The 25,837-nt window shown below is 39.6% G+C and overlaps 1 protein-coding gene across 1 annotated transcript in view; it reads left to right on the top strand.

The window, feature by feature from the left end:
* Window positions 1–8,110: 8,110 nt before the first annotated feature.
* LOC139649417 (cadherin-7-like) overlaps window positions 8,111–25,837 on the top strand; it is a 42,866-nt gene continuing 25,139 nt past the window's right edge. Inside the window, exon 1 of the mRNA XM_071525807.1 lies at window positions 8,111–8,399. Coding sequence (XP_071381908.1) covers window positions 8,387–8,399 — 13 coding nt within the window. The 5' untranslated portion in view covers window positions 8,111–8,386. The remainder of the gene's footprint in view (window positions 8,400–25,837) is intronic.

The raw sequence follows: 25,837 nt of genomic DNA, 5'->3' as shown, positions 1-25,837 counted from the left end.
TGCATATTACACCTACACCTATTGACAGACATTATCCCTCATGTCCACAGGTTAAAAAGCAGTAAATGAATTAAGACAAGGACGCTAAACTGGTTAAAACATAATTCATTCATAACATCATCTTATGTCTAACATGCATGCCACAGTCAGGGTTTAAATTTTGCATTCACATGTCGTTGAAAGCACTTAGCCAACTAATACAAAATACTGACCATGAGGAAATTCAAGCTGCACTGTGTCCTTCAGTCATACAGGGATTCAATAAACATAACTGTTAAGGCTATAAAATTTTACCTTTGAAATACCAGCAGCAATTCAAAATCAGAATCCCTTTATTAGCCAAGTACAATAAATCTACAGGAATTTGTTTTGGGGCCTTAAGTGCCGGCACATAATGGCAGCTCACATACTGGCAAAAGTATACATGCAAACCTGTTAGAGTGGTGTTAAGTGCAAGGGGAAAGTGCAGGACAAACAACAGGCTGCTGGCTATAAATACCACTCTACATACACACACACACAAAGGCAATTTCTCTGTATTAGAAATCTTGACTGAAAATATTAAGGCCTATTGTGATATTTCCAATTCATTTTCTCCACATGGTAAGAGGGCTACATCCCCGCGGTATTATGACACAGCCAGCAGGTGCAGATATGAGGTGCTGTCTGATGGAGACAAAGTGTATAAATGGCAATCAGAATTCTGAAAATCATTTCTGACTTTGATTGAAAGCCGATTCGCTTATGTGAACAGCAGCCGCGTGCGACAGAGAGAGAGAGCAGTGAACCTTGCCTTATCTCTACTGAGGCTGCCTCTATGTAGGCTATTTTCCTATTTACCCTCTGAAAAGAGCCATCCCCACACGCTTTGTACCTACTGTCAAGCCATTATACACATGGTACACTATTCGCGTCGATTCACCAGTCTACTAAACTGCCTTTTAACTCACTTTGAATTGACTTATTCAGGGAAGAAAATACAATTTCTCCTTATTTAATTCTTTACAATGAATTACAAAACACAGCGCACTATTTGTGTTTGAACCTTTAGTTGTTGCTCTTTTGATTACTCTTCATTCTTGTGCCGTACACTACAGTGAGGTGTAAAGTGAGAATGTATTGGAATAAAAAAACAACAACAACAACTGTGAGTGAGGCTGCATAATGTAGAACATGGCAATAAAATTCAGCATTTTGTGAATCATATGCAGCTTAAGCGCACAAGTTACCGCACAGCGCAAACTGAAATTGATGCTCAACGCTCTATTATTAACTTTGAAGCCGTTACTTGCTGAAAAATATCTGTTACTGTAATTCGCTCTTCAGTGTAGCTACAACATCAGAAACCGATTAGCGTAATGCTTAGCATAACAACAGAACGCCACACTCGTCTGCAGTGATGACAGGTGTCTCCACAGTGTGCCCAGGAATAAGCAAATGACGTATTGACTTTATTGGAGTACAGCTAAAAAGGAAACCGGCGTCAAGTCTCTCTCTCTTTCAGAATGTTTTGATTTGGCACAGTATTATCTGTCTTGCAGTCGTTACGTTGAAGTAGACTGATTAGCTGCAAATGAGTCAGACAACAATACAGATGCTCGAAAGTGTGATAGGCTTCGTGAAAGCTCTACAGACAAAGTACACTTCACTGGAAATATCCACGTTACAGTAAATCTCCTAATTTGCCTCGCCAGTTTTGGACTGTGGTAAATGTTTTTTTATACCCATTATGTCTTTATACTCTCTCTGGAATCGGCCTCATCATCGGTCGTTTTCTTTAAGCATTGACTTCATTTAACACGGTGCTATAATCCACCCTAAAGAAAGCAGGACTCATTTACTTGCCATGTAAGCAGGGTATGTGTGTGTGTGTGTGTGTGTGTGTGTACACTACCAGTCAAAAGTTTGGACACACCACATTTTTCTTTATTTGTTCTATTTTTCCATTTTTTTTTTCCCATTTTAGAATAATAGTGAAGACATCAACACTGTGAAATAACACAAATGTAATTATGCAGTGACCAAAAAAAGTGTTAAACAAATCAAAACTATCTTATATTTTAGATTATTTAAAGTAGCCGCCCTTTGCCTTGATGGAAAGGCAAAGGCTTTGGAAAGAAATTCATACATAGGCATCAACTTCACTATTTATATTTGTCTAAGAAACTAATTTCAAGCATTTAAGCATAATCCTTTAGATCAAAATGGCTTTAAAGGATAAGGCCGGTGTTTTTTAATGCATTGCTTACCGTCAACAAATCCTATGAAAATAACAAAATGAGCAATGATTTTGTTTTGCCAGCAAGTCTCGTCCATGTAGCCGGTGCCCAATGCAGCCATGTCCCAGCAGCCATAGAACTCCATTGTATTGACCTGACTTTTCGTGGTAACAGTTAGCGATTTTTAAAATTGAAACTATGTCTTTGTGAGCTGTATTTCAAGGTTTTTAGCTTACAATTGGAGCCAATGACTTCCGGGTTGACGGCTAAAAACGGTACGTGGGAAGTCAGAAAAGTAACGGGAGTAGAGCAAACGCATTGTTGATTTTGTTATTTTCATAGGATATGTTGACGGTAAGCAATGCATTAAAAAACACCAGCCTTATCCTTTAACAGAATGAAAAACATAGTACATTCAATCAGGTGTGTCCAAACTTTTGACTGGTAGTGTGTGTGTGTGTGTGTGTGTGCCGAGTGTATATGACCCTATGCGTCCGTGCGCCAACTATACGATGGGTGAAGTGTGTGCATCTGTTTCTCTGTATGGGAAAAATGAGACAGGATGGTGGCCACTAATCCCCCCACCTCCCAATTTGAAACGAGAGAGAAGAGGCAGACACGCGGAGCCTCTCTCGGAGCGCAGCACCATGGCTACTCACCAGAACATGGCCGAGTGAATAGATGAAAAGCCAAGCATATCGAGAGCTGATGTCTGTGACAGCTGCATTGAAGCCCCTGTCCACGTTTTTAGCTCTTTTTTTGTAGCAGAATGACCCCTCGTCCCCCCTGTGCTGTCACTCTTTATTTGAGCTTCATGTATGTTTTATTTTACGAGTTGGGCTGTCTAAACTCCCTGCTGGATTTACATATCGTATGGCGCACACTGAGTGTCCAGTAATATCCTCAAGTATTCGCTGGCCAATGAATGATTCGTATCGAATATACTGTAGGCCTTTTTATAATATACAGTGTACCGTATGTACAGAATATGATTTACGCTGTGGGAATGATTATTCTAGCAGGTTTCTCTTACAACATCAAGTACTGTGCAGGTAGCAGCGTTAGAGTGCACAGGCCTCATTCTTTTGGATTCTATTTTCGAGCTGTTTGTGATACATGCTACCATCCTAGTGGAAACCCCATTACACTTGACTGTTCGAACTGCACTGTGAAATATCTTGAGGGCGATTGTTGATTAAGGGCTCTTGAGCAGCGGCAGAGGCTGTTTTGGGGTTCTGGATCCAGTATTGCTCACAGGTTGCCTGCAGGTATGGACTTTGGTATCCATGTTGGACTGTGCACAGTCCATTGAATAGAAGAAAATGCACTCTCCTCAAGAGAGAGGAAAATACAAAGCTTGAAACATGTGTCTTGGGGTTCATGCCTTTTATATATTATATATATATATATATATATATATATATATATATATATATATATATAGATATTTATTTATTTTATTCAAAGCCTGTAGTATTTTTCTACTTTCAGTGTTGTCCAGAGCCAAGCCAAATGGGTGTAAGAGGCACAGAATAGAATTACACACTTTCCAACATGATTTTCCGTGTTGCACAGAATGGCAAAAATGAAAATTCACAAGCTAAAACCATTTGAAAACATTGTGTGGTAGTTATTGTGATGGGACAAGCGTGTATTTGCGGGCGTGTGATGTTTTTTCAATGCTTTTTAAGCATAAAGTTTTGCTGCCTTCTCTCTTGCTACAAGGTAAACAGGCAAACACAAAGCTAACAGGCTGATCCCTGGAGAACTGTCTGCATACAAAGTGATGATAAGTGTCAGCATTGATTTCAGAAGGGTTTATGCTCAGATACCACCCTCCTTCTCAAACCTTGGGTGTGCCTTTAAGCTACACTGCTGTGCAACGCTGTGCTGCACGCTGTGCTCCTCTCACCTCAAGGGAAGCAAAGAAAAGAATTATAGAAGAGTATTTACATTTTTGCAAGAGAAGCAACTATGGTGCTCTGTAAAAGTAATAAGACTAGAAACTTCAAATACCACCTGAAAATGAGCAGTGACGGTTTTAAAATGGGTTAGATTAATGAGAGAAAAAAAGTATTTGACTAGGGTATACTTTTAATAAGCCCTGCCAAGCTATACATATTTTATGTAGTCCTTGGTGTTGATTAGATTTGGAAATGAAATATGTGAAGCCAGTTGCTTCACTGTAGTGCGTCCCTCCACTGCCAGGCAGAGAGTAGGAAACGGTGCAAGCCAAACAGTTCAGTGAAAAGACTACATGGTGCGCTCGACCCCTGACCCCGCCTTGCATGCTTTGTGGGCTGTCAGCTTTGTCCTTCCTGTCCATGGTATTTACCGGAAACAAACTGCCACGGATGGCTTGCTCAAGATTAAATGTTGACTCTCACTACGGCTGACAATTTACCTCAAGTTTGCTCCTGACAGCAGGAGATGGTGAATAAACATGGTGCTCCTTAAGAGTGGCAGCGAATGCATGCAGAGACATGAGGATGCAACCAATACAATCATTATGCCTCCAACTTGGCATTCATCAACAGACTGATGGATTCCATTAATAAAAGACCTCTAGTGTTGTAGCCTCTGTTCAATATGTACTGCTTAGACACAATTCAACACAATATCGAGGCAATCATTCTCCACCCTGCTGCATTGACTTGGAAATTGAAATAACATTGCTGTTTAGTCCCATGATGAGATGTTGACATTTGCAGATGTAATGAAGGAAGAGTTTCAACAATAATCCTGTGTGAGTACATGATTATACAAAAAGACATGGTGCATAATAGGCTTTTGTCAGTGCTCTACACAATAACCATCAATAGAGACTAATACTTAAGTGCATAGCAGAGTAGATAATGCACACATACTCATTTATCCCTCCTGTGCTCACAGTAATTAAATTAAAAAAATATATATCTTGTTCAAATATTTGTTCAGGTACTCATTTCCTTGGTAAACAATTTATACACAGGGGGAAACTGTCAGTCATACCATTTCTGTAATGGTGAGCGCAGGGTTAGGTGTGTTTTTAGAGTTAAGGATATTAATAGAGAAGTAACAAAAGTTTGTAACTCAAAATGTCATTATATGAAAATTTGACAATATGCATTGTGGAGTTGAACATTTTCTTGTGATTTCAGCTGAGGTCTAATATCTAATATATGTGTTTGTCAGAGTATTGTGGATATTACAGGTTCAGGTCTGTCTATACAAGCTTTATTCACTTTCAACATTGAATATAGGTTGTGGAAAACCTTTGTTACTTGGTATTATCTCCTTCTAAAAGCTGTCTCACTTGGGTGTTTGTTAAGGTGTTTTGTTATGTTTGAATTGATGGGGAGAGGACAGAAATATGTACTTTTCTGTATTTCCAATCAATAAATGGCTGAAAATGATCAAAACATTTAAGTCTTCACTGTCTAAAATGTCTTTAAGATACAAATAAGGACCTTCCCAGAAGATATGTGGCAGTTTTTGTGATCACTGTGATTATACGGCACATTGACGGGATGGATGGCCATCACACAGCTCTGGCTTCAAATGGGATTATTCAAAGTTGGTAAACTGTCATGGTAACTTCAAGGCCCCAAAAAGCTTCACGTGTATTTTCTTAAAGGTTGTTCAAGGATTCTTTTCTGGAGTTGTACTTTGAGCAGAGGGCTTAAAGTCAACTTCAAAACACACTTTTAACTTGTGATTTGTTCTCTCTAGATTAAGATTCTGTCATTTAAGATGAGAGTTCTTGAGGAGACAATAAAGGTTCAGTGGAAGATAAAACATTTGGTGTTATTTGTTTGTCAAGCTGTATATCCGTCTGTATGGAATATTATGACAACTCTTATTAGAAATTTTGCCTATTTTTAGCCCCTCCAAGAAACTCCATAGTGGTAGCCCATATGTCTTGAGCTGAAAATGAGATATAGTTCTAGTCCTAGTTGGTCCAGTACTAGTGTAAGAGAGGGATGGATAGGGTCTTTTTCCCACGGCGCAGCTGAGGGCATCGGGAGGCAAATTGAGGTCAGGCAGGCAGTCAGTCAGTCAGTCAAGTAACGCTTAGTGAGATGATGCGCTTTGTCAGTTGGCCTCTAGAGGGCGTTTTTGACTGTGAGTGCATTGTTTCCCATTCAGAGGCACAAAATCAAAAGTCGGTGAGTGTAAAGAAATGGATCTAAATTGATCTCTAATGCGCCTGATGTCGCATCACGTCATGTCTGTAATTTGGAGATGTACAGAGAGCAGACCAGCAGCACTGAACTCAATCCACAGAGTCTGCCGGTGTGAAAACAAAAGTGAAACTTAACATTCTGCAGTCAGTAATGGGGATTTGCAGACAGTAACTCGTCTTCACTGCCATACAGACTTTAACGGTAGGTGCCTTAAACGTTACCTTGTGGTATTTAAGTAATGTCAGTTGAATTAGGTAATTTAACCATGTCACAGCGCTTCAGTGCAAAGTATTGAACACACGCGCCATGGGTCTGGACAGGATCTGTGCTTGTTTGGTATAGTAGTAGTGCATAAACTTAACAAGCTTCACTCGGCAAATTTGCACGTTTGCAGCCCAAATGGCAGTGAGAAGTAACTGTTTGAAATATTTGAGCTTCAATACCCAGAAATTATGGAACGTGTCGTCAGTAAATCGATCTAATGTTGGTGAGTCCAGCTGTCTCTGGATAGAGCGCTCACTCACAGCTGTTTAGGAGACACACTGTCTTTTTTTACACACTTTATTTTTAGACACTTTATTTTGAGCTTAAGTTTTGATTTGTCACTTTCTGTGAGCGGAGAAGTGTGCATAGCAGACACCAGAATTTAATATGGACAAATAGGGCGAATCTACAGGGTCTCAATTAGATGTTCAAAGGATGCTCTTATCTGTTGCAGCCCCACTTTGTGATTGAGGCTGATAAGACAAGTGTACTTTTACATGAAAGTCTTGCCTAGTGTAGCTTTAAGAATCAGAAGCCAAGCCAGCCTCCAATATGCTACAGTAGGTTTCTAATCACATTTTGAAAGTTTTGTATTGAATGTTAAGGAGCTTTTGGATTAATGTGGGGGATAAAGGTTCTCCAAGGGACAATTTTATCTTGACATTCTTAATGAAAGATTCCTGGACAGAAAAAGAGTGAAATGTAGTGGTCTATTCAGGTGATTCCCAGCATTATTTTATTGATTCAAAAATGTTTAACCTCAGTTGTGATAGTTTTTTCTATGAGATGAGCTCATTACTCTTGGAAGTCCTGAAAGAAAGTTGTTGGTTTGATCATTTGTAATGAGCATTACATGAGTTACCAAGTCGTAATGGCACCACTGTTATGCCATTATCTGTGGAAACGTATGAGAATCCAGTGTAGGTGCTATAGGTCGATTGCAAATCATGACAGGATTCCTTTTAGACTGTTTACTCATGGGTAAATGGTGCATCTGGTTTTGATCTGATTTGGATCTTTGTCCGATAAACATGAAGTGCACTTCCTCATACCATACACATTAGCAGTCACAGGACTACTCAAAATTCACATAGGGTGTATAAAAGGTCCTTTTAGAAAATAAATTGAGATATATATGTAATCAATACATACTAAATATTTATGAAATGTATTGAAATACATCAGAGTTTAAATTCCTGTTTGATGTATTTATCATGGTATCACTTATCACCGATAATGTACAATCCATTTGACTGTAGCATCAAACTGGCATGAGTAATCTGTGTTTTATGGGACTGTACCACTTTATCGATTACTAAGAGTGAAGCCCTGAAACCTCTCTTTATCCGGCCTGGCATTGGCACTTAAAAAGCTGAAGTTATTATTGACTCAGGAGATGGATTTTTTACATTTCTTACTTGACTTCTTTCACACTGCCCTCTGTTCTCCCAATAGCTACACTCAGATGTGGACAAAGGCGATGGCAAGGTGAAGTACGTGCTATCTGGGGAGGGCGCCACCTCCATCTTCACCATCGATGAGAACACAGGAGACATCCACGCCACCAAGCGCCTCGACCGGGAGGCGCAGGCCTACTACACCCTCCAAGCTCAGGCTGTAGACCGCCTCACCAATTTACCTGTCGAGCCCAGGTCAGAGTTCGTGGTCAAGGTCCAGGACATCAACGATAATGAGCCTAAGTTCCTCGATGGACCGTACTTGGCAGGCGTTCCAGAGATGTCGCCCTTAGGTAAGCTGTTCTGTTTGTTATGTTTTCACTTTTTCCTATAATTCATATCAGGACTTGTGACTCAGACTTGTCTATGTCTTGGATGTGGACTGACTCAACTTTTTCTCAGCATACCTATAATTTTTTTTTTCTTTTTTTAATGTACAACATGATTTTTTTCACCTTTATCTCCAATAAAATGATTGGCTAGCTACATGCATTCCAACATACTTTTCATCCTGTCAATGGATGTTGAAGGGTTTAATATCTTCCTTTGCAGACAAATCTACATCTCTGTTCATCAGAGAAAATAAAGAAAGGCCTTAATTATCATGTTTGCATTTAGAAAGGCATTCAGAAAGGCACCCAGTTTATTGGTTATTTCCATTTTGGACTCAATTTGTTCAGGACTCGGTCTTGACTTGGTCTCAACCCCTTTTGGACTTGGTCTTGACTCAAACTCAATCGGACTCGGTCTTGGCCTTGACTTGAACTCGATTATGGTGGTCCCGACTACAAGCTCTGATACATATATTTCTCTCTATCTCCTTTCTTTCTCTTTATCCCCATCTTCATCTCCCTCTCTCTTACTCTCTCTTTTTCTTTCCCTCTCTCTCACATCCGCACTTGATAATTTTCCATCTCACTGAAGTCGGCTTCATCTCTCCCACTCTTTAGTTCATGGAGGGAATTGGGAAGTTTGCAATATTAATTTGAATCCAGCATGTTCACTTTGTAAGACTAAATAAGTGCTAATCACATAGTTAATTACATGGGTCCTAGACAGACTGAGATGCTCATGTGGGAGCAGTCCCTATTCAGATTTGGACAACTTGGCTTTTGGGCATTGCTTTATCAGGTTTATTTGAAACCTTGGCTTCTTTGTTGGTGGTAAAGCTGGCCATGGACTTTTCTCCTTTCCATGCCTTTCTGCTGAGGCATTGTGTTTAATACCATTCTCCTTCAGTTCAGCTTTGTTGAGCATGATGGTGCGCAAAGATTGAATTGGCAACATGCCCTTGAGACATTAATTGGATAAAGATATAATAAGATAATACACACTTTACAGCATCTGCAATGACTCAGGCCATGCTTTTGCTATGAGAAATCATGAAATTAATTTTGTTATGTTTTGCTTGTAAGCGTAATTGTTTGCTTAGTTGTGGAGAGTCCTCAAATTGCTTTAAATACCATTCCAATTCCAATCATTTTCTCACTCAACAGTTAATATTCTTCTTAATATTCAGTGTGCAGATTTCTAGTTTTACATTATAGCAACAATAAGAGTGCGAGGCATATTGCAGGATTTCGGGTGAATAAGGACACTAGCAACAGGGTGACCGCTGGACTTGGATATGGAGTTTCCCATTTCTGGGACGTTCAAAGTGGATTTCAACAATAAAGTTGAATTTTGGAGTTTGTATTTTTCACGTCTATATGTTTTGTATTTGCTCCTGGAGGAAGCTATTGCATCAGAACCCATCTTTGACCGGTTGCTTCTTACTGCACGGTGCATGGTCAAGATTTCCTTCAAGGTTTTCGAATGGGTCAGGCTCAAGCTCGAAATGCAAGCAAATTCAAATGAACGACAGCAACATCCTGAGGCTGTTCGGACGGCGTGTGCAGGTGTGTGTGAGTAACACTGAGAGACTCAGACAGTAAGAGAGAGAGAGAGAGGGAGAGAGAGAGAGAGAGAGAGAGAGACACCTCCATGTTGATAACCCTTGGTTTGTTCTTTGTATTTGGAATTTGACATTTCTAATATCTCAGATTTTTACAGTAGCTGTTTGTTTGTTGTTGTTTGTTTTGTATGGGGTGTTTTTTCAAAAGAGAATTTACCAGTGCACCATGAATGTTAACTAGATGCTACAAGAGACGGGTGGTGCTAAACATGTCAACAGGGCCACACACAGTTGGCTGAGAGTAGAGCAATCCGTTAGAAAAAGTTAGACAAACCATCAAAAACTAAAGAATAAATAAAAAAACCCCTTGTATTAGGAATCCATAGCAAGCTTTTCCTGACTGAATTAAAATCAGTACACCGGATCTTTAAATCAGAATCTGCATATCGTAATGTGGATACGCCTTAATTTACATATTCATCACCTCAAGTATTCCGGCACAGAACTGAATTGGCGCTGAGTGACACTTGTTTAAAAACTCAAGCACACTTAAGTCAGGTCTGAATCAGGCCTATAGGCCACAGCAGCTTTTTTTGTGATAATGTTCTTCCCACACACACTGGGTCCTCCAGAGTTCATGCTAGCCAGTAGCCTACTTGGAGGTATTTGCCTGCCAAAAATGTCTGTCTGGGCCCTTTTGGACTTACTGGCCAGGAGAAGAATACAGATAAATAAGTATCTATCCATCCATTTTCTTGCTGTTTATCTGGGTCAGGGTTGCAGTGGCAACAGGACAAGCAGAGCCTACAGTCCTTTTACTCATGCAGCAGTTTCCTCCAGCGCCTCCCGGGGGATGCCAAAGCACTCCCAGGCATGCTGGGAGATGTAGTCCCTCCAGCGTTTCACAGCGCAGACTAATCAGAAGTATTGGAATGGAAACTAAAGTGAACTTGGCTGTCAATAGGCAAAAAAGCCTGTCTGGCTTTTCCATTTGTTTGAAAAAATAAATACAAAATAAATACCATAAAGTTTGGGATACATTCTGGGTTGTGTCTGACATTATGTGCATGATAGAATCATCTTTTATTCTGGTGAAGTGATGATGTTTTAGGTTGTTAATCACCAATAGCAGACATTCTCCTAAAACTTCTAGAAGATTTATTTTGTTCTTTTACAAGCTTTGTGAGTTATGAGCTTTCACAGTCAAGGAAAACGCAATATGACAAATTGCATCATCTGAAAGAAAATTAAATAAAAAGTCATGTTCCATGCACATTTTTTCTCATAATAGATGTTTTATATAGACACTGGGAAATGACTGCTAATAGAAAAAAAAAAAAAAAAATCAGGGAATTCAAGAGAAATATCAAGAACTCATAACTTGAAAGTCAAATTAACAGAAGGTGAGGTGTGGTGCCATGAAAACTAAATAATGGCTCATGCTGCTTTGGGACCTAGCTGTCAATCCTGTCAGAAACAGGAGATGCAGATTCATATTCTATTCATCAACTTAAAATTCATGTTAAAATATGCAAGGGAAGGAATAACAACAAGTTGCAGACACTTCTTCCAATTTCAGGGTGTAAATGATATGACAGATGCAAGAACATTACACTTCGATACACAAATCAACTTCAGGGACTGAGAAAACAAATCTACATTTGAGCGCCACCTCAGTACCTGAAAGATGCAAGATACCCTACAAGATGCAAAAAAAAAAAGAGAAAACATGTGTATGGCATGTTAGCTTTTTTTTTCGTACCTTCATGGTTGAAATGAAAATTACACCAAGCATACAGTGGCAGTTGGAGTCTTTCCAGGCCAAGCAGTGCTTTGCTCACAACATAGGCACCGAGATCTCTGAAGGATTACACAGCCTACAGTCGACGGGGGGTACAGCGCTCAGGCTTAAGGAACCAGAGGATTAGAGTACAAGAGCTTGGAGTCTCGTGTCCGACCCGAGATAAGACGGAAACTCCGCACATCAACCGCGGAGGAGGAACACGCTCACACCATGAGCACCGAGAAGTCGGGTCACCCCCGCCAGTGTATTTACCCAGCTGGCTTCTGTGAAGGTCTTCATCTCAAAGTGTTGGAACAACATGTGAATAATGCATCCCCTTCTTTGTAAATATCTGCTCAAAGCAATTATCACAGCAGTAAAGAACAGGCAAGGGCCAAGCACCTCTTGTCCCCAATAATTCCTTTATAGATGTCTTTAAATCATTAATGGTCACAGGCCTGCACCGCTGATGAATGGGTTCAATTTAGAGGAAATCATGAATTTAATTAATTAAAGTAATTAGAGGCAGTGCTCGTCCATACACACGGAGACCTTATGGCCCGAGGATCTCCAAAGGCTTTTGTCTTAATCATGGCGGGGATGTCAAATAAAAGACAAGAGAGCTTGAGGACAGTTGGAGGTGTGACAATCCTGAGCCTTGGCTCTCTCCCGCTGCAGCGAGAAGGGCCCAAGGAGCAGACTGAGGGCTCATTACAAGCATAGAGAATGTAATGTCAACCCAAGGCCACTGCTCTTGAATTTACTACTCACCAGTCCTTTATCCAGCTGTCATTGTTCCTGTCTAATTCATGAGCCCCGAGATCAAGGATGGAATAGGCATTTCATTTTGGGGAATGAAAAAGGTGCTTTGGTTTAAGTGATAGGGAAAAAAAAGATCAGCTGTTGAGCGACAATTGATCCCAATTATTTTTTCTGCAGTGTTATGAAATGAGTGGAATAAGAAGGTAATCTTCAGTGGAGCTTATAGCCATGTTGACTTGCCTTTGCATTGTGGCTTATTAAAGTATTATATTCCAATACGCCTTAAAGCACACATTGAACACAGCGGGCAGATATTAACTTTCTTTTGTACGTTTTGCTATTCATTTTCACTTGGCAATTACAAATAAATTTGAATTCAACTCTAAGCAATAATCCCTGCTTATCTACAACAGAGGGGAGCAGGTGTGAATGTGCATGAATATAATCAACTTAATCAAGGGTGGCAACGCTGAATACTCATCAAGGCATTTCAAAGTTAGTGGGTTTTAATATTGTTGTTTTATGTATGCCATTGTTAGCCATACATGCACGTTGCATTTCAATGTTCAGTTCAGTTGAAAAGCCACCGACTTGGTTTAAAAGTTGTTGTCCACTTAGAGCAATGTGTTTATTAATTCATTGGTTAGTCATGTAAATAAAGTCAGATGATAATTGATTGTTTGTTTTACTTCTTGTTGTACATTCATTAAGTAGATGATCCATTTTAAAGCATATGTGTTTTATCTTATTATAGAATTGATAATCCATGGCAATTAAAATTTCAGAAACCAAACAGGTAACAAGTTTGAGTGTGCATTCAGAGATGCATATTATACTTGACAGTTGGATGCAGCTTGTATATATAAGTGGCTGAATATTACGTGCCTCCCATCCAGATTAGGCATGCCATATTTATTTTCATTACTGCCAGATGACAGTTGCTCACCCAAGATACAGAATTGATTAGGAAAGCCTGTTTTGTACACATCTGCTGGGAATAAATAAAAATGTGAAAATTTGATCCATCACATCAATGAAGATGGACAAATATTGAAGTGACACAGACAGGACAAATTGAGTAGCAGACGACAGCTTCATGGAGCAGAAAGAATCTGTTCAAATTTCAGGATGTTCATCAATTTTTTGACATCCAGCCCTTGGCGCCTGACTGGTATTATTTGTGACCTTTCATATTGAAAATGTTGTTGAAAACAGAATTTTTCTTGGAATAATGTTAAACTACCAAAGTGGCAAATAACCTGTAGAGAACAACTAAAAAGTAAATCTTTAAGTGCAGTGCACCATCCAAGTCCACATTGAATGACAATCTCCAGCTGAGTCTACTGAGCCTGTGTAAAGTGATTTTAACTATCATCCTGTAATAGAGATTTAGTAGTCGCCTGAGTTCTCTTTCATACGGAGTCATCCCTTGACCTTGGTGTTTTAAACTACCAGTAATATAATCTGTCATGACTAAGAGGTGATGATATAATCTAGGAGGCCTTCCACAACCAGCCTGGTGATAACTTCTCCAGCTCCACCAAGCTATTTTCTATTACATTGTTCACATCCAGGGCCAGAGCCTGTTAATTCTGCTTTATGGCTAGAATGGAAGACTCTAATCTTCAATTTCCATGATCACTTCATTCTGTAAAAGCCTGTAAAATACATCTCATGCTAGAAAGTGAGAATTTTATTAGGGTGTTTGCCTCAAAGTAAAATATCACCTACTTGTAAGACAGCACTTTCCTTCATATGCTACAGTATAGGCTCAAGCCTAGCCAGAGATGTGTAGCTAGCTATTAAAGTGAAATATTCAAGCATAAACCAACTATTCATCTGACCATGCTCAACTGGAAAAGGCACGCTCATGGAAAATGATGTTTTTTTTTCATTTCAAGGTTACCTCAACAATGTCTGCTGCTGATTATTTCACCACAGGCGTCAGCTGAACGACTAACACTGACGTATAGTCTAACACAGAAAAAAAAAAAAAAGTAGTCAGATTCATAATGGATGTTTGCAATTATTTCAGTGTATATTGAGGGGTTCATTTTCATTTTTGTTCCTACAATCCGAGAATGGCTTTACATTAACAGACTGATGTAAATAGTTTCTTCAGCTATAAGAAACTCTGTATCTTTTAGATGAGCCCAGCTGGAGCAACCACATAATGCCTGCTACCATAATGACATGAAAGTGAAAATTGTGTGATTGGCACTGATTACCAAATACTTCCTCACTGAAATCTTCAAACGCTGGCTTGTCTGCCTTACCTTGCAAGACACAGCTATCAGCATAAGCCACATCAACTGTCATCGCTCCGTGCAAATGGAGTGAAATGTAAATAAGGGCAACGATGGTGGTAGGTGACTAGCTGGAGGCAAAAAACTGAGGACAGGACTGTATCATCACAAGGAGCGATAACCGGTGAACCTTTTCCATACTAAACAAGCCAATGTGCATGAATATTATTCTTACTCTCAGTTCTGGGCTCACTTCTGATGTCTGCTTCTTCTTTTTGCCTCGGAGGGAGAGTGGGAGAGGACAATACTGTACTGCACTGCAGATGACAGGAAATTATGTGTTCAAGAAGCATATAATTATCAATCAGTCCAAAAATCAAAAAACATTGTTATGAGTCACGGAAAAAGTGTGGGTGCTGGAACAACAGTTGTCAGTAACTGTACATCTCAATTTTTTAAAAACATGTTGCATGTATAATATGGCAATATTATCAAAAACAACATCACTGTCACTGTGATTTTGGGGTATGATGTGTGTGTGTGTGTGGCAAGCATCATCTGCATCTAAATATTATGGCTTTTATACAGTGGTTGCCAACATCTGTCTATTCTATCTTCAGTATGACACTGCATGATATCACTTTTTTTTTTTCTTTTCTTTTTTACATATGAAGCTCTGACCCAATTAGGCTCAATCTTGGTTTTGCTTGGATATTTTTATGTTAAGTCTTGTAGTTTTTGACCGTATCAACACAAATATCTGAAATAAAGTATCAAGATCCTGTATTCTGTGAAATGTGTATATTCTGAAAAAACAAACAAACAAAAAATAATAAGACTCGACTTTCTCTGGTTTTGGTCATGACTTGATCTAGACTCCTCTAGGCCTGGTCTTGGTTTGTGTTTTACTAGACTAAGGTGGCCTAAAGTACGGCAAAACACTTACATAATCTTTGTCCATTAGCTTACACTATAACAGAAAATATAATAAAGATAAAAGTCCTTTAGGGAAGCTTGACCCAGATTGCTTTGCTCCATTGAACAAACCTTATATGCATTCCACTCATAGCACTTCAGACTCTTCTTTCCCCCTACATACAAATTGGTCTTTACTCTTTTTTGATATCTTGGAATGCTTTGCTTGAATTAGAATTTCTAAACAGCCCTGTTCCCTGTACTAAGTCTATAATACAACTCATCCAGTTGGAATTTTATTTTCCCCAACAGTTTATTAACCAAACGATCTGGCATGTGCTGTGTACTGGCACTTTGAGTCAGACAGTCTTGAACAAACAACACTTGAAGTTGTTTATTACAGGGATGGTGCCACAAGATTAAAAAATGTAGATGCTATCTGTTCAGATATCATTTTGTTTTCAATGTTTTTGGTTTCCCCCTGCAGATCACTTATCAACATAACTCTGGTATCTTTAGCCTGTGGACTCACAGTCAGTAGCCGATTGGCTTGCCATCTGTGCATCAAGAGGCACTTCACCAAAAAATATTAAATAATACGAAGAATTAAAACAAACAAAAAAAAAAAACAATCATAAAATTAGAAATTGATTTTCCCAACAGTATCCACCACTGAAACATTGGGTTATAATATTCTTTAAACTACATTATTTTACTGAGCTCTAATTAGCACAACACAAAGATTCAGTGTCCTCCAGTGACATCGCTGGAGGACAAATTCAAACACATTGACTCTTGATAACTTAAATCAAACGGAGCTGGGCCAAAAAATGGTTATAGTTTTGTGGATGAGTGTGAGATGAGATACATAATAATTCAACTTTGTCTACTTTTTTTTTTTTTTTTTTTTTTTTTCAGTGAAGTGCCTTTTTAACATGCACAGATGGGTTGCAGAACCCATTCGGCTGCTGAATTAGGATCAACAGATTGAAGTTACCGGAAAAGATGCTGCTAACTGATCTGCAGGAGGAAAATGAAAACAATGAAAACGAAATGATCTCTGAAGGCAAGAAGTCGCATTTTAATCTTCCGGCAGCATCCCTGCAAATTATGGCGACAACTAACAGTGTTGTTTGCTTAGGAGCGTCTGAGGCTGAGAGCCAGTACACAGCACCTGTCAGATTTTCTGCTGCTTCTAAAGGTTCCCGTGGAAATTACAACCATATAACTAATTAACTAAAGAACAATACCAACAAACAAAAACAGTGTAATTACTAATGACTGAGGTTATATTTAGCGCTTCTAAAGTCACATTTTCATTGCATTTCTCATGTTTTTTTTTCCTCCGTTCAAGTGTAATTGGTCTGTTGATATCATGACTATTTCCACAATTAGCTCTGTTTGACTTGGATTCTGGATGTTGTCTTGGAAACTAATGAGAGGCTGTCTGCTTCCAGGAACCATGGTAGTGCAAGTGGCAGCCACAGATGCAGACGACCCCACGTACGGGAACAGCGCCAGGGTGGTGTACAGCATCATCCACGGGCAGCCCTACTTCTCAGTGGAGCCAAAGACAGGTAGGTGCAACGCTCAGACTGAAGGGGGTGATTTGTCCCCTCTGGTTCGTATTTAATGTGATGTTGGACTTTGGTAGTCCCTTGGGTTGTGTAGCTTCCTGGACACGATATAACCCCAAAATCAGCAATTCGCTGTTATCTGTTGCACCAGGAGAGGAGATTGGATAACTGTGGGGTTTTTTTTCTCTCTCTCCATTCACTGCAATTATAAAGCAGATTCTGATAATATATATAAAAAAACGAGTCATTCTTCTGATTTTTTTTTTATGTTATTAAACCTTTCAGTTTGAATAAGTGTAACACTGAAATTGGTGTTACACTTGTTAGTTTGATAACATACAGAAAGTGAATGACAATTTTTTTTTTTTATCAGAATCTGCTTTGTTTGCATTCGTTTATGTGTTAGAATCATGATTTAAGACCCGTTTCGCCATACAATGGCTGTGAATGGAGAGAGAAAAAAAACACAATTCTCCAATCTCCCCTACCGGGGCAACAGATAGCAGAGAATTGCCAATTTTGGGGTTATATCATGTCCAGGAAGCTACGCAACCCAAGGTACTACTAGGGCTGGGCGATATGGACCAAAAATCATATCTCGGTATTTTTAGGCTGAATGGCGATACACAATATATATCTCGGTATTTTCTATGAAGTAGGCTAAATGTTCAGTTGTAAGTCAAAGCCACATGTGAGATGTCACAAGCACTTTCATTAAAACAAGACTGTGATCAAAATAAAATGCAAAGACAGGGTTTCCTTCCCTGTTTTAGAACAGTCTGGTAAGTTCAGAAAATTACATCACTTTATTGTAATGCAGCCTTTAAAACCAGGAAAAGACAACACTTATGCCATATCACGATATTACGATATCCAAAATCTAAGACGATATCTAGTCTCATATCACGATAGCGATATAATATTGATATATCGCCCAGCCCTAGGTACTACCAAAGTTCAACAGCACTTTAATGTTCAGATATGGCTACAGTAGAATCTGCTGTATGTCTGCTGTATGAGGCCTGGTTCCTTCCCATGAAAACTGCATTGACAGTAGTTGAACAAATTAGACCATGCTAAAGTACCGGCTTAGTAAAGATAGCATCCACAGAATGCAGCTGACATCCAATTTCTATCAAGTACTGTCATTTGGTGCAATATAGATAACAGCTATGGAATTAGAAAACAGAGGAAAATACCCAGAGCAAAGGAGTAAAATGAGGTGCAAGATAAGATGTGAGTTAGTTTGTTGACTTGTGGGATGTTGTATACTGAGAAGTGCAGCTGCTGTCCTCGCTACATCTTCATAGCTGGCTCATTAGCCACTGCCCTGCTGAGGCTCGGCTACTTCATGCAAAGCACTCTCGGAAGAAAACAGAAAAATATGGGCCATCCCATAATATTGGGCTTCATCTTCTATTTCGAGAGCAACACATACACACACACTGAGATTTTATGAATGTAGTTCTAATTCCTGAACTGGAAAAAGCCACTGCAGTGCAGGAATTTTATATCAGTTATTTTTCACACCCAGACAGACACAGAAACTAAAAGGGGTGCTCAACAACAAAAACATTACAGTGACCTGTAAGGTTCTCCATAAACATTCAATAAGCCTAACCACTGGAAACTGGAGCACTCTAGAAAAATGACTTTATTTGACAAGAAAGGAATTTCTTCATACTGCACTGACTTTATTGCTGTGGTGTCTGAGGAGCTGGAGGAAGGTGTCATTGACGTCGAAATTTCAACACACTTCGCTATAAAGCCTGTGCACTATTGCGAAATTCCTCTGTTGTTTTTCACTTTCTAGAGACCTTCTACTAATGATGAATCCCAATGCAGCTTTCATTGGTGAACATTTCCCTGTTTTGGGTGAACATGTACATGTTTTATACACCCTAAATGAAAAAGGATACTGGATACTCTGTAAGCTCTGACAGTTCCAAAGGGACCTCTCTGAGGCTGAAAAATCTTTCATTTAAGTAGAGGATTCATCATGGTCCTTCAGAAGCTAAAACTTCTGGGGGCTCATTAATGTGTTAAAATGCTCGCATCACCTTACTTAAGATGAGATCTTCCAGAGTTAGCGTGCAAGTCTTTGAAGCAATTACCCCGAGTTATTATTCCGCTTTTAGCTTGTGAATTTGTGCCTGTTCTGATCCGTCTTATTAACCTAAAGCACAAAGCGGGGCTGCGAGAGAGAAGAGCATCCCCTCTGCCCTAATTGAGACCCCATAGATTCACTCTGTTTGCCCAAATGAAATCCTGGTGTCGGGTGTAGACACACAGGAGTATGTACAGACAGGAAGTGATGAATCGAAACTTGAAAATGTCAAGCAAGCGGCTGTGAGTGAGCTCTCTGTCGAGAAAAAGCTGCGCTCACTGTTGGATCTGTTGCATCTCTCGTTCTTTTGGTATAAAGCAGCCGCAGTTTACCGATGACACGACACAAACTTTTCAAACGGTTACCTCTCGCTGCCATTTGGAGCTGTCATCGTGCAAAGTTGCCTAGTGTGGCTTTAAACAAAACTTTTAAGCACATAGATGGATCCCGAGGCAGTGCTCTTATTGTAGGACAGTGGCTAGTTTATTAACCTGTCAGACAAGCAGGCCCACACACACACGCACACACACGCACGCGTACGTGAACGGACGTGTGCACCCACACACAGCCCCTGGGCCCTTGCCAGCCCCTCTGCTTTCTCCTGCCCATCTCTGTCTGACCATGACTGATTATGCTCGGCTCTCTCCCCATCCACGCAGAGGGTGATTGGATCTCATGGTTATGAGATGCAATATTGGTGTCAAAATGGAATAGCATGGGTGGCCATCAGAGAGGTGTGACTCAATGTAGGACTTGATGCAGAGAAGCATGAAGACACACTCTCTTGTTTGGCAGGAGTAACTTTTATAGGGTAATTCTGCTTATTTTCAACCTGGGCCTTATTTTCATATTTTTGCCACCCTGATGCTTGATTGTGTTCAAAATTCCATCACTTATATCACTGTAGAGCTTTACGTACCTCCAGTTCACTGGGAGCATTGCTGTCCAATACACACACACACACACGGCCAATGTACTCTCCAACACAATAATCAGGACATTTCAGTTGTAATAGTCCATTTGATACTTTTTAGCGTTGCTCACACACTTCCTTGTTTACTTTGCTGGCTGCCGGTCTTCTGCCGCACTCACATTACATTGGAAGAAGTAGAAAAGTGTGATTTTGTTGCTTCAGCTTGAAAGCATTCACGTGTTTTGCTCACTGGAACGCCCACATCAAAAGCCATTTGTATTTAGAAATTTGAAATCAACCATAAACAAGGAGCAGATATTTCTCAATTTCCTTAAGCATGGTTGTCTGCATTAGTGTGAATATAACTTGTAATCGTGATTTTTAATACATTGGACCACCAACATCGGTGGATTCATGACGCCAGCTGGGAGATATCACAGCATGCAAAAAATCCCACCTTTTTGTAATTACCACTCGGAGTTTGACATGGATGTTTTTTCAGTCAGCAGTTTGTATTTACAGAAACTGTGAAATGACATGAAGGCAGCATCAGAGTACTTGAACTGTCTACTTGCCAACTAGCTCACAGTAGTTAAAATAACACATCCAATACCCCAATATATGCAAGTTTCAGGCAATGAATAATCATAAATTGGATATAGGCAGGTTTCATTGCTTCAGCTTGAAAGCATTCACATGTTTTGCTCACTGGAACGCCCACATCAAAAGCCATTTGTATTTAGAAATTTGAAATCAACCATAAACAAAGAGCAGATATTTTTCAATTTCCTTAAGCATGGTTGTCTGTATTAGTGTGAATATAACTTGTAATCGTGATTTTTAATACATTGGACCACCGACATCAGTGGATTCATGACGCCAGCTGGGAGATATCACAGCATGCAAAAAATCCCACCTTTTTGTAATTACCACTTGGAGTTTGACATGGATGTTTTTTCAGTCAGCAGTTTGTATTTACAGAAACTGTGAAATGACATGAAGGCAGCATCAGAGTACTTGAGCTGTCTACTTGCCAACTAGCTCACAGTAGTTAAAATAACACATCTAATACCCCAATATATGCAAGTTTCAGGCAATGAATAATCATAAATTGGATATAGGCAGGTTTCATTGCAGTGTGAGTGTTATTGTGTTGAAAGAACATGTTTTAACCATGTTTTGGGTTCCACTTTTGGAGATTAAGTTGGCCTTGTGTGTGTGTGTGCATTGGAGAGCAGCGCTCCCAGCAAACAAAACCTCTACAGTGAAGTAAGTGATGAAATTTTGAACACAATCAATTGTTATGATGGAAAACTAGGGAAAAAAAAGCCCAGGTCGAAAATAACAGGAATTAGGCTTATGAAACAGCTACTTGTGTGTCAAGTGGGAACAAGCCGATTGAGTCATAGAAGTTTCTTCAGCGTTTCTCAAAGAATTTATTTTCTTTTTCTTATCTTTTTCCTGAAAGGCTAGAATAGTAATTGAGAGAAATGTGAGGTTGTTTTCATTTGATTACCTTTACACTATACCTGTATTGATTAAAATGGCAATCCAAGCTTCAAGAGTAATGCTATTGTCAAGTGATCATAATAGATATTCATTGAAAGTGTTGTGGGGAAATTAGCAGTAGTAGACCAGTATAGTGATGACTATGAGTAGTGATGACAATTACACAAACATTAGTTAGAAAGTATGGAACAATGTATGTTTTTACATACTACATTTTATTTCTTTGTAGAACCATTTTATTGCAGTTTTGTGGAATAAATAAAATAAATAAAATGTAATTCTTGCAAAAACACTGCAACCGAGGGCCGGTGCTTTTCCTGTCAGTGTGTCACAACCAAACCAGGTACTGTGGAGGAAAGTTTAAACCCTTATCCATTCAAAAGGAACTGGGAAATGGAAATTCATGCTACTGTTACATTATTTCTACTGTCTTCTTGTAAAACCACAATCTTGTTCTGTTGTCAACTTTAGCACTGTAGCACTTTTTTTTTTTTTTACCTTTTTGTATGTATTTGTTCATTTTAAATCTGTGGGGGTTTTTTCCACTGAAAATGAGTGAGTCCAAAAATACTGCAGCTGTATTCTGTAATTAAGTTTGTCAAAAAGTGACAGTTATTCATTAATTTATTCACAAGCGACTTATCTCACTTAGCAATATTTATTTTCTAGCTAGTGAGCGATTATTAGATAAAAACAGATTAAAAACAGCCTGCTAAATGGGAATCCACCCTAATTTCTGCTACTTCTTATATTAAATACGACTATGATAACAGTAAAAAACAGCATCAAGAAGAACCCACAACCAACAAAAAAAGCTTGCATTTATCATAAAGTGTCTCCTAGAAGATTCAAAAATTGAGTAGAGGATAGGGCTGATGGAAATTTGACCACTTGCCTCTGGCCGCTCAATGATCTTAAACAAAGTTTGTGAGAACACTTGAACCCATCAATGAGGCTCGAGTGAGACTTCATGACACCAATACCAATCAGAGCGAGAGCAGACATTTACTTAAGTGATGTTCAACCAGCATGTCTGCTCCATAAAGCCCCTACTATTACTCTCATGGCATGTTTTTACCCGTTCAGCTCAATGAACAGAGCTCACACTTTCACAGCATCAAATGATGACTTGTTTTTCATTAGCTAAGTGGACTCTTTAAATCCCAAGGTTGACTTTTCAAAAGCTTTAATGGGTTATGATTGCTTAAGTGGCCTGTGTAAGCCTACAGTAGAATGTGCTTTTAGCTATAGTATATTTGTGCTGCATGGCATGCTGTATATACTTTACATACTGAGAAGAAAATATTCTTTATCAGCATGAAAAAGAAGAGAGAGTAGGAATCTGTTTAAAATCGTCTAGCTATGTTTTGTCATATTTCTTAAGCCATCCAAGTGCTAAAAGGGTTCATGGCATCCTTAGATCCTAAGAGTGACAATCCCTTAGATGTCGACATTTGTTTGCGTGGTGACACCACTTTACTTTTGCTGATTTTCCTTCACAAAAGAATTTAGTAAGTGAATAGAAGTCTGTGCTGAAAGACTATCAAATACAACAACAGTGAGCTAACAATGAACTGTGAGCCCTCTGAGAGACTTGTTGTAATTCCTAAATAGAGCAAATTGAGCACACAAGATGCTCAATTTGTGTTTTTTTTGTTTTGTTTTGATTTTGTTTTTTTTATTTTGTTTGGTTATGTGTGTGTGTATGCTGGGGGGGGGGGTTGGTCTTGTTCCATTCGCATTCGTCCATCTGTTTGTTTGTTCATTCCCTCCTTTGTTTGTTCGTCCATTCCAAATGATATCTTAGACACCACTGATTGGATTTTGAGAAAACTTGGGAGAATGATGCATCACTCCACCGCGATACGACATTTTCAAAATGACACTCGTTGGCGCTGGGGGGGGGGTACATTGTTCCTTTTTTTCATCCATGTTTCTCATGCGATATCTCAAACTCCACCAATCGGACTTTGATGAAACTTGGAAGAACGATGGCTCTCAGTATTGCATTTGAGCTTTTTCAAAATAACACTGATTAGGCAAAGGGGGCGATACACCGTTTGTTCATTTGTCCATCTGTCATGCATGACATCTCACAAACCACTGTTGAGATTTTTTTGGGGGGAAATGATGCATCTCACCACTGCAGTCCAGCATTCTCAAAATTACGCTTGCCCAAGGGGGGTGCTACAATTTAAAGCCAAAACAAGGTGACATATTTCTTTTACTGATTGGCCCAGAGGAGGACTGCTTCATTTGTGGGGGACGACATGTTTACTGTTACCTTTTACATATTGTCAGTGCCATGTATCTTACAGAATACACATAAGGGGCGAGGCACTAGCTTTTAGACAGCAGCCCAGGATTGAGTGCTGTGGGATGAGCGTTGTGGTTCTGTCTTTGCAAGTTACTAATTAGTCCCATTTGTTGCACAAGCCTGGGCCATAGCAGAGGGTGACTTTGACAAAGTGCCTGGGCTGAAATACACTCTCTAAGCTCTACCCTGCAATACTGCACTAGCGATTAAGTGGCAGAGGGCTAATGGTCAGGGGGGGAGGAGGGAGTGTGTGACCTGGTGTTAGGTGGGTTGCATCCTGGCTCACTTTCATATAACAAGTCTCTTTACTCTGGTTCTTAATCCCAAATTGAATCTACAAGGTGCCCTTGGGAAAAGTACTTAATCCTGAATAGCTCCAATAACTTCCAAGCAATGCATAATGTCGGCAAAATACATAAGTTGCTGTGCTTAAAGGTGTTCAGTTAAGACAGCATTTTGCCATATATCTTGATTGATAGCTTGTAGTTTAGTTTGAAGGTGAAGCTGAAATGGTAATGCAATAAAGACTGTGTTCTAATTGATGGCAGGCTCAAGGAGGTTTGAACAGCTGCCTCGAGCTCCATACACCTTGGCGATACGGCGAGTCTTTCAGAAACAATCACTCACACACATTAGCACTGCTAAGAATGCATGCATACTCATAAATCTCCATGTCTGGAATAACAAGAGTTGGTAGAAAATGCCTGGTGCCTGAATGAGAGGATTAATTACATTCTGAAGGCGGGAATTTAAGATGTGGCACCGCATGCCTTTCCATATGATGTGAATATGACATGTGAATGTGACAGGTGCTTGTGTAATATATATACGTAAGGCTTGACAGACTGAGCTTCGTCTCCTCTTGCTCCCCTGGTTGTGCGAATCTAATTAAAGCTAAAATGCTCAAATAAAGGAAAAGGCCAAGTCCAATCTGTGTGTATTGTGTAGCTGCTCCTGTCCGCTCATCAAATGTGAAACTAAGATAGCGAGGTCAGGGGGAGACGGGTTTTGCTGCGATCTGTCTCTGATTAAGATATTAGCATGGCCTTTCCAGAGCCGTGCGTCTCTCTCTCTAATCTGCACCTATCAACATGCTTTCCTCTTCCCTCTGCTGTGTGCATTGCACCTCTGTACGAGTTTCTTCTTGTGTTGACTGCACTGAGTAGAGAACATTACAGCTGAAGGCTAGATATAAATCTGGCTGCCTCCTGCTGTTCAGGCAGGTAATATAGAGAGGTCTGTTCTATTTTTTTTTTTTTTATTCTAATAAGAAACAACACATACACTTAGGCACACACACACACGCACACTCCCTTAAGCTTGACATTGCAAATGGATGGATCCTTTGTACCATAACTGGTTTCATACTTTCTTTTTGTTGTGTGTTTTAACAGTAATGTCCTAATGACACATATCAACAGCACACGCCCGCTCACCCTAGTGAATCCCCCCGCTGTGTTTGGGTAGGTATGGTGACCCGTGTTTGGAGCATGACGCTTGAATGTCACCCAGTATAAACTACCTGTGCTGGAGATTTTATTCCCAGTTCGTATGGCCTGTTTTTGTGTTATGGGATCCGTTCCCTGTAAGTGGACTGCCTGAAGGTTTCAGCAAATCACATACTGCGCCATTCATGTTTAAGTGTTCATCACCTTCGTCATTACCTCTCATAGCTGCGTGTAGGGCCGGAGGGTTCTCTCAAAGTCCG

The sequence above is a fragment of the Centroberyx affinis genome, unplaced genomic scaffold (genome assembly GCF_046629955.1).
Source record: "Centroberyx affinis isolate AG114_WGS23_722 - 3 ecotype Tasmania unplaced genomic scaffold, CSIRO-AGI_Caff_v1 ptg001340l_1, whole genome shotgun sequence".
Taxonomy (NCBI): domain Eukaryota; kingdom Metazoa; phylum Chordata; class Actinopteri; order Beryciformes; family Berycidae; genus Centroberyx; species Centroberyx affinis.
The sequence above is the reverse complement of the archived record's forward strand: the minus strand, read 5'-3'. Positions and strand labels throughout refer to the sequence as shown.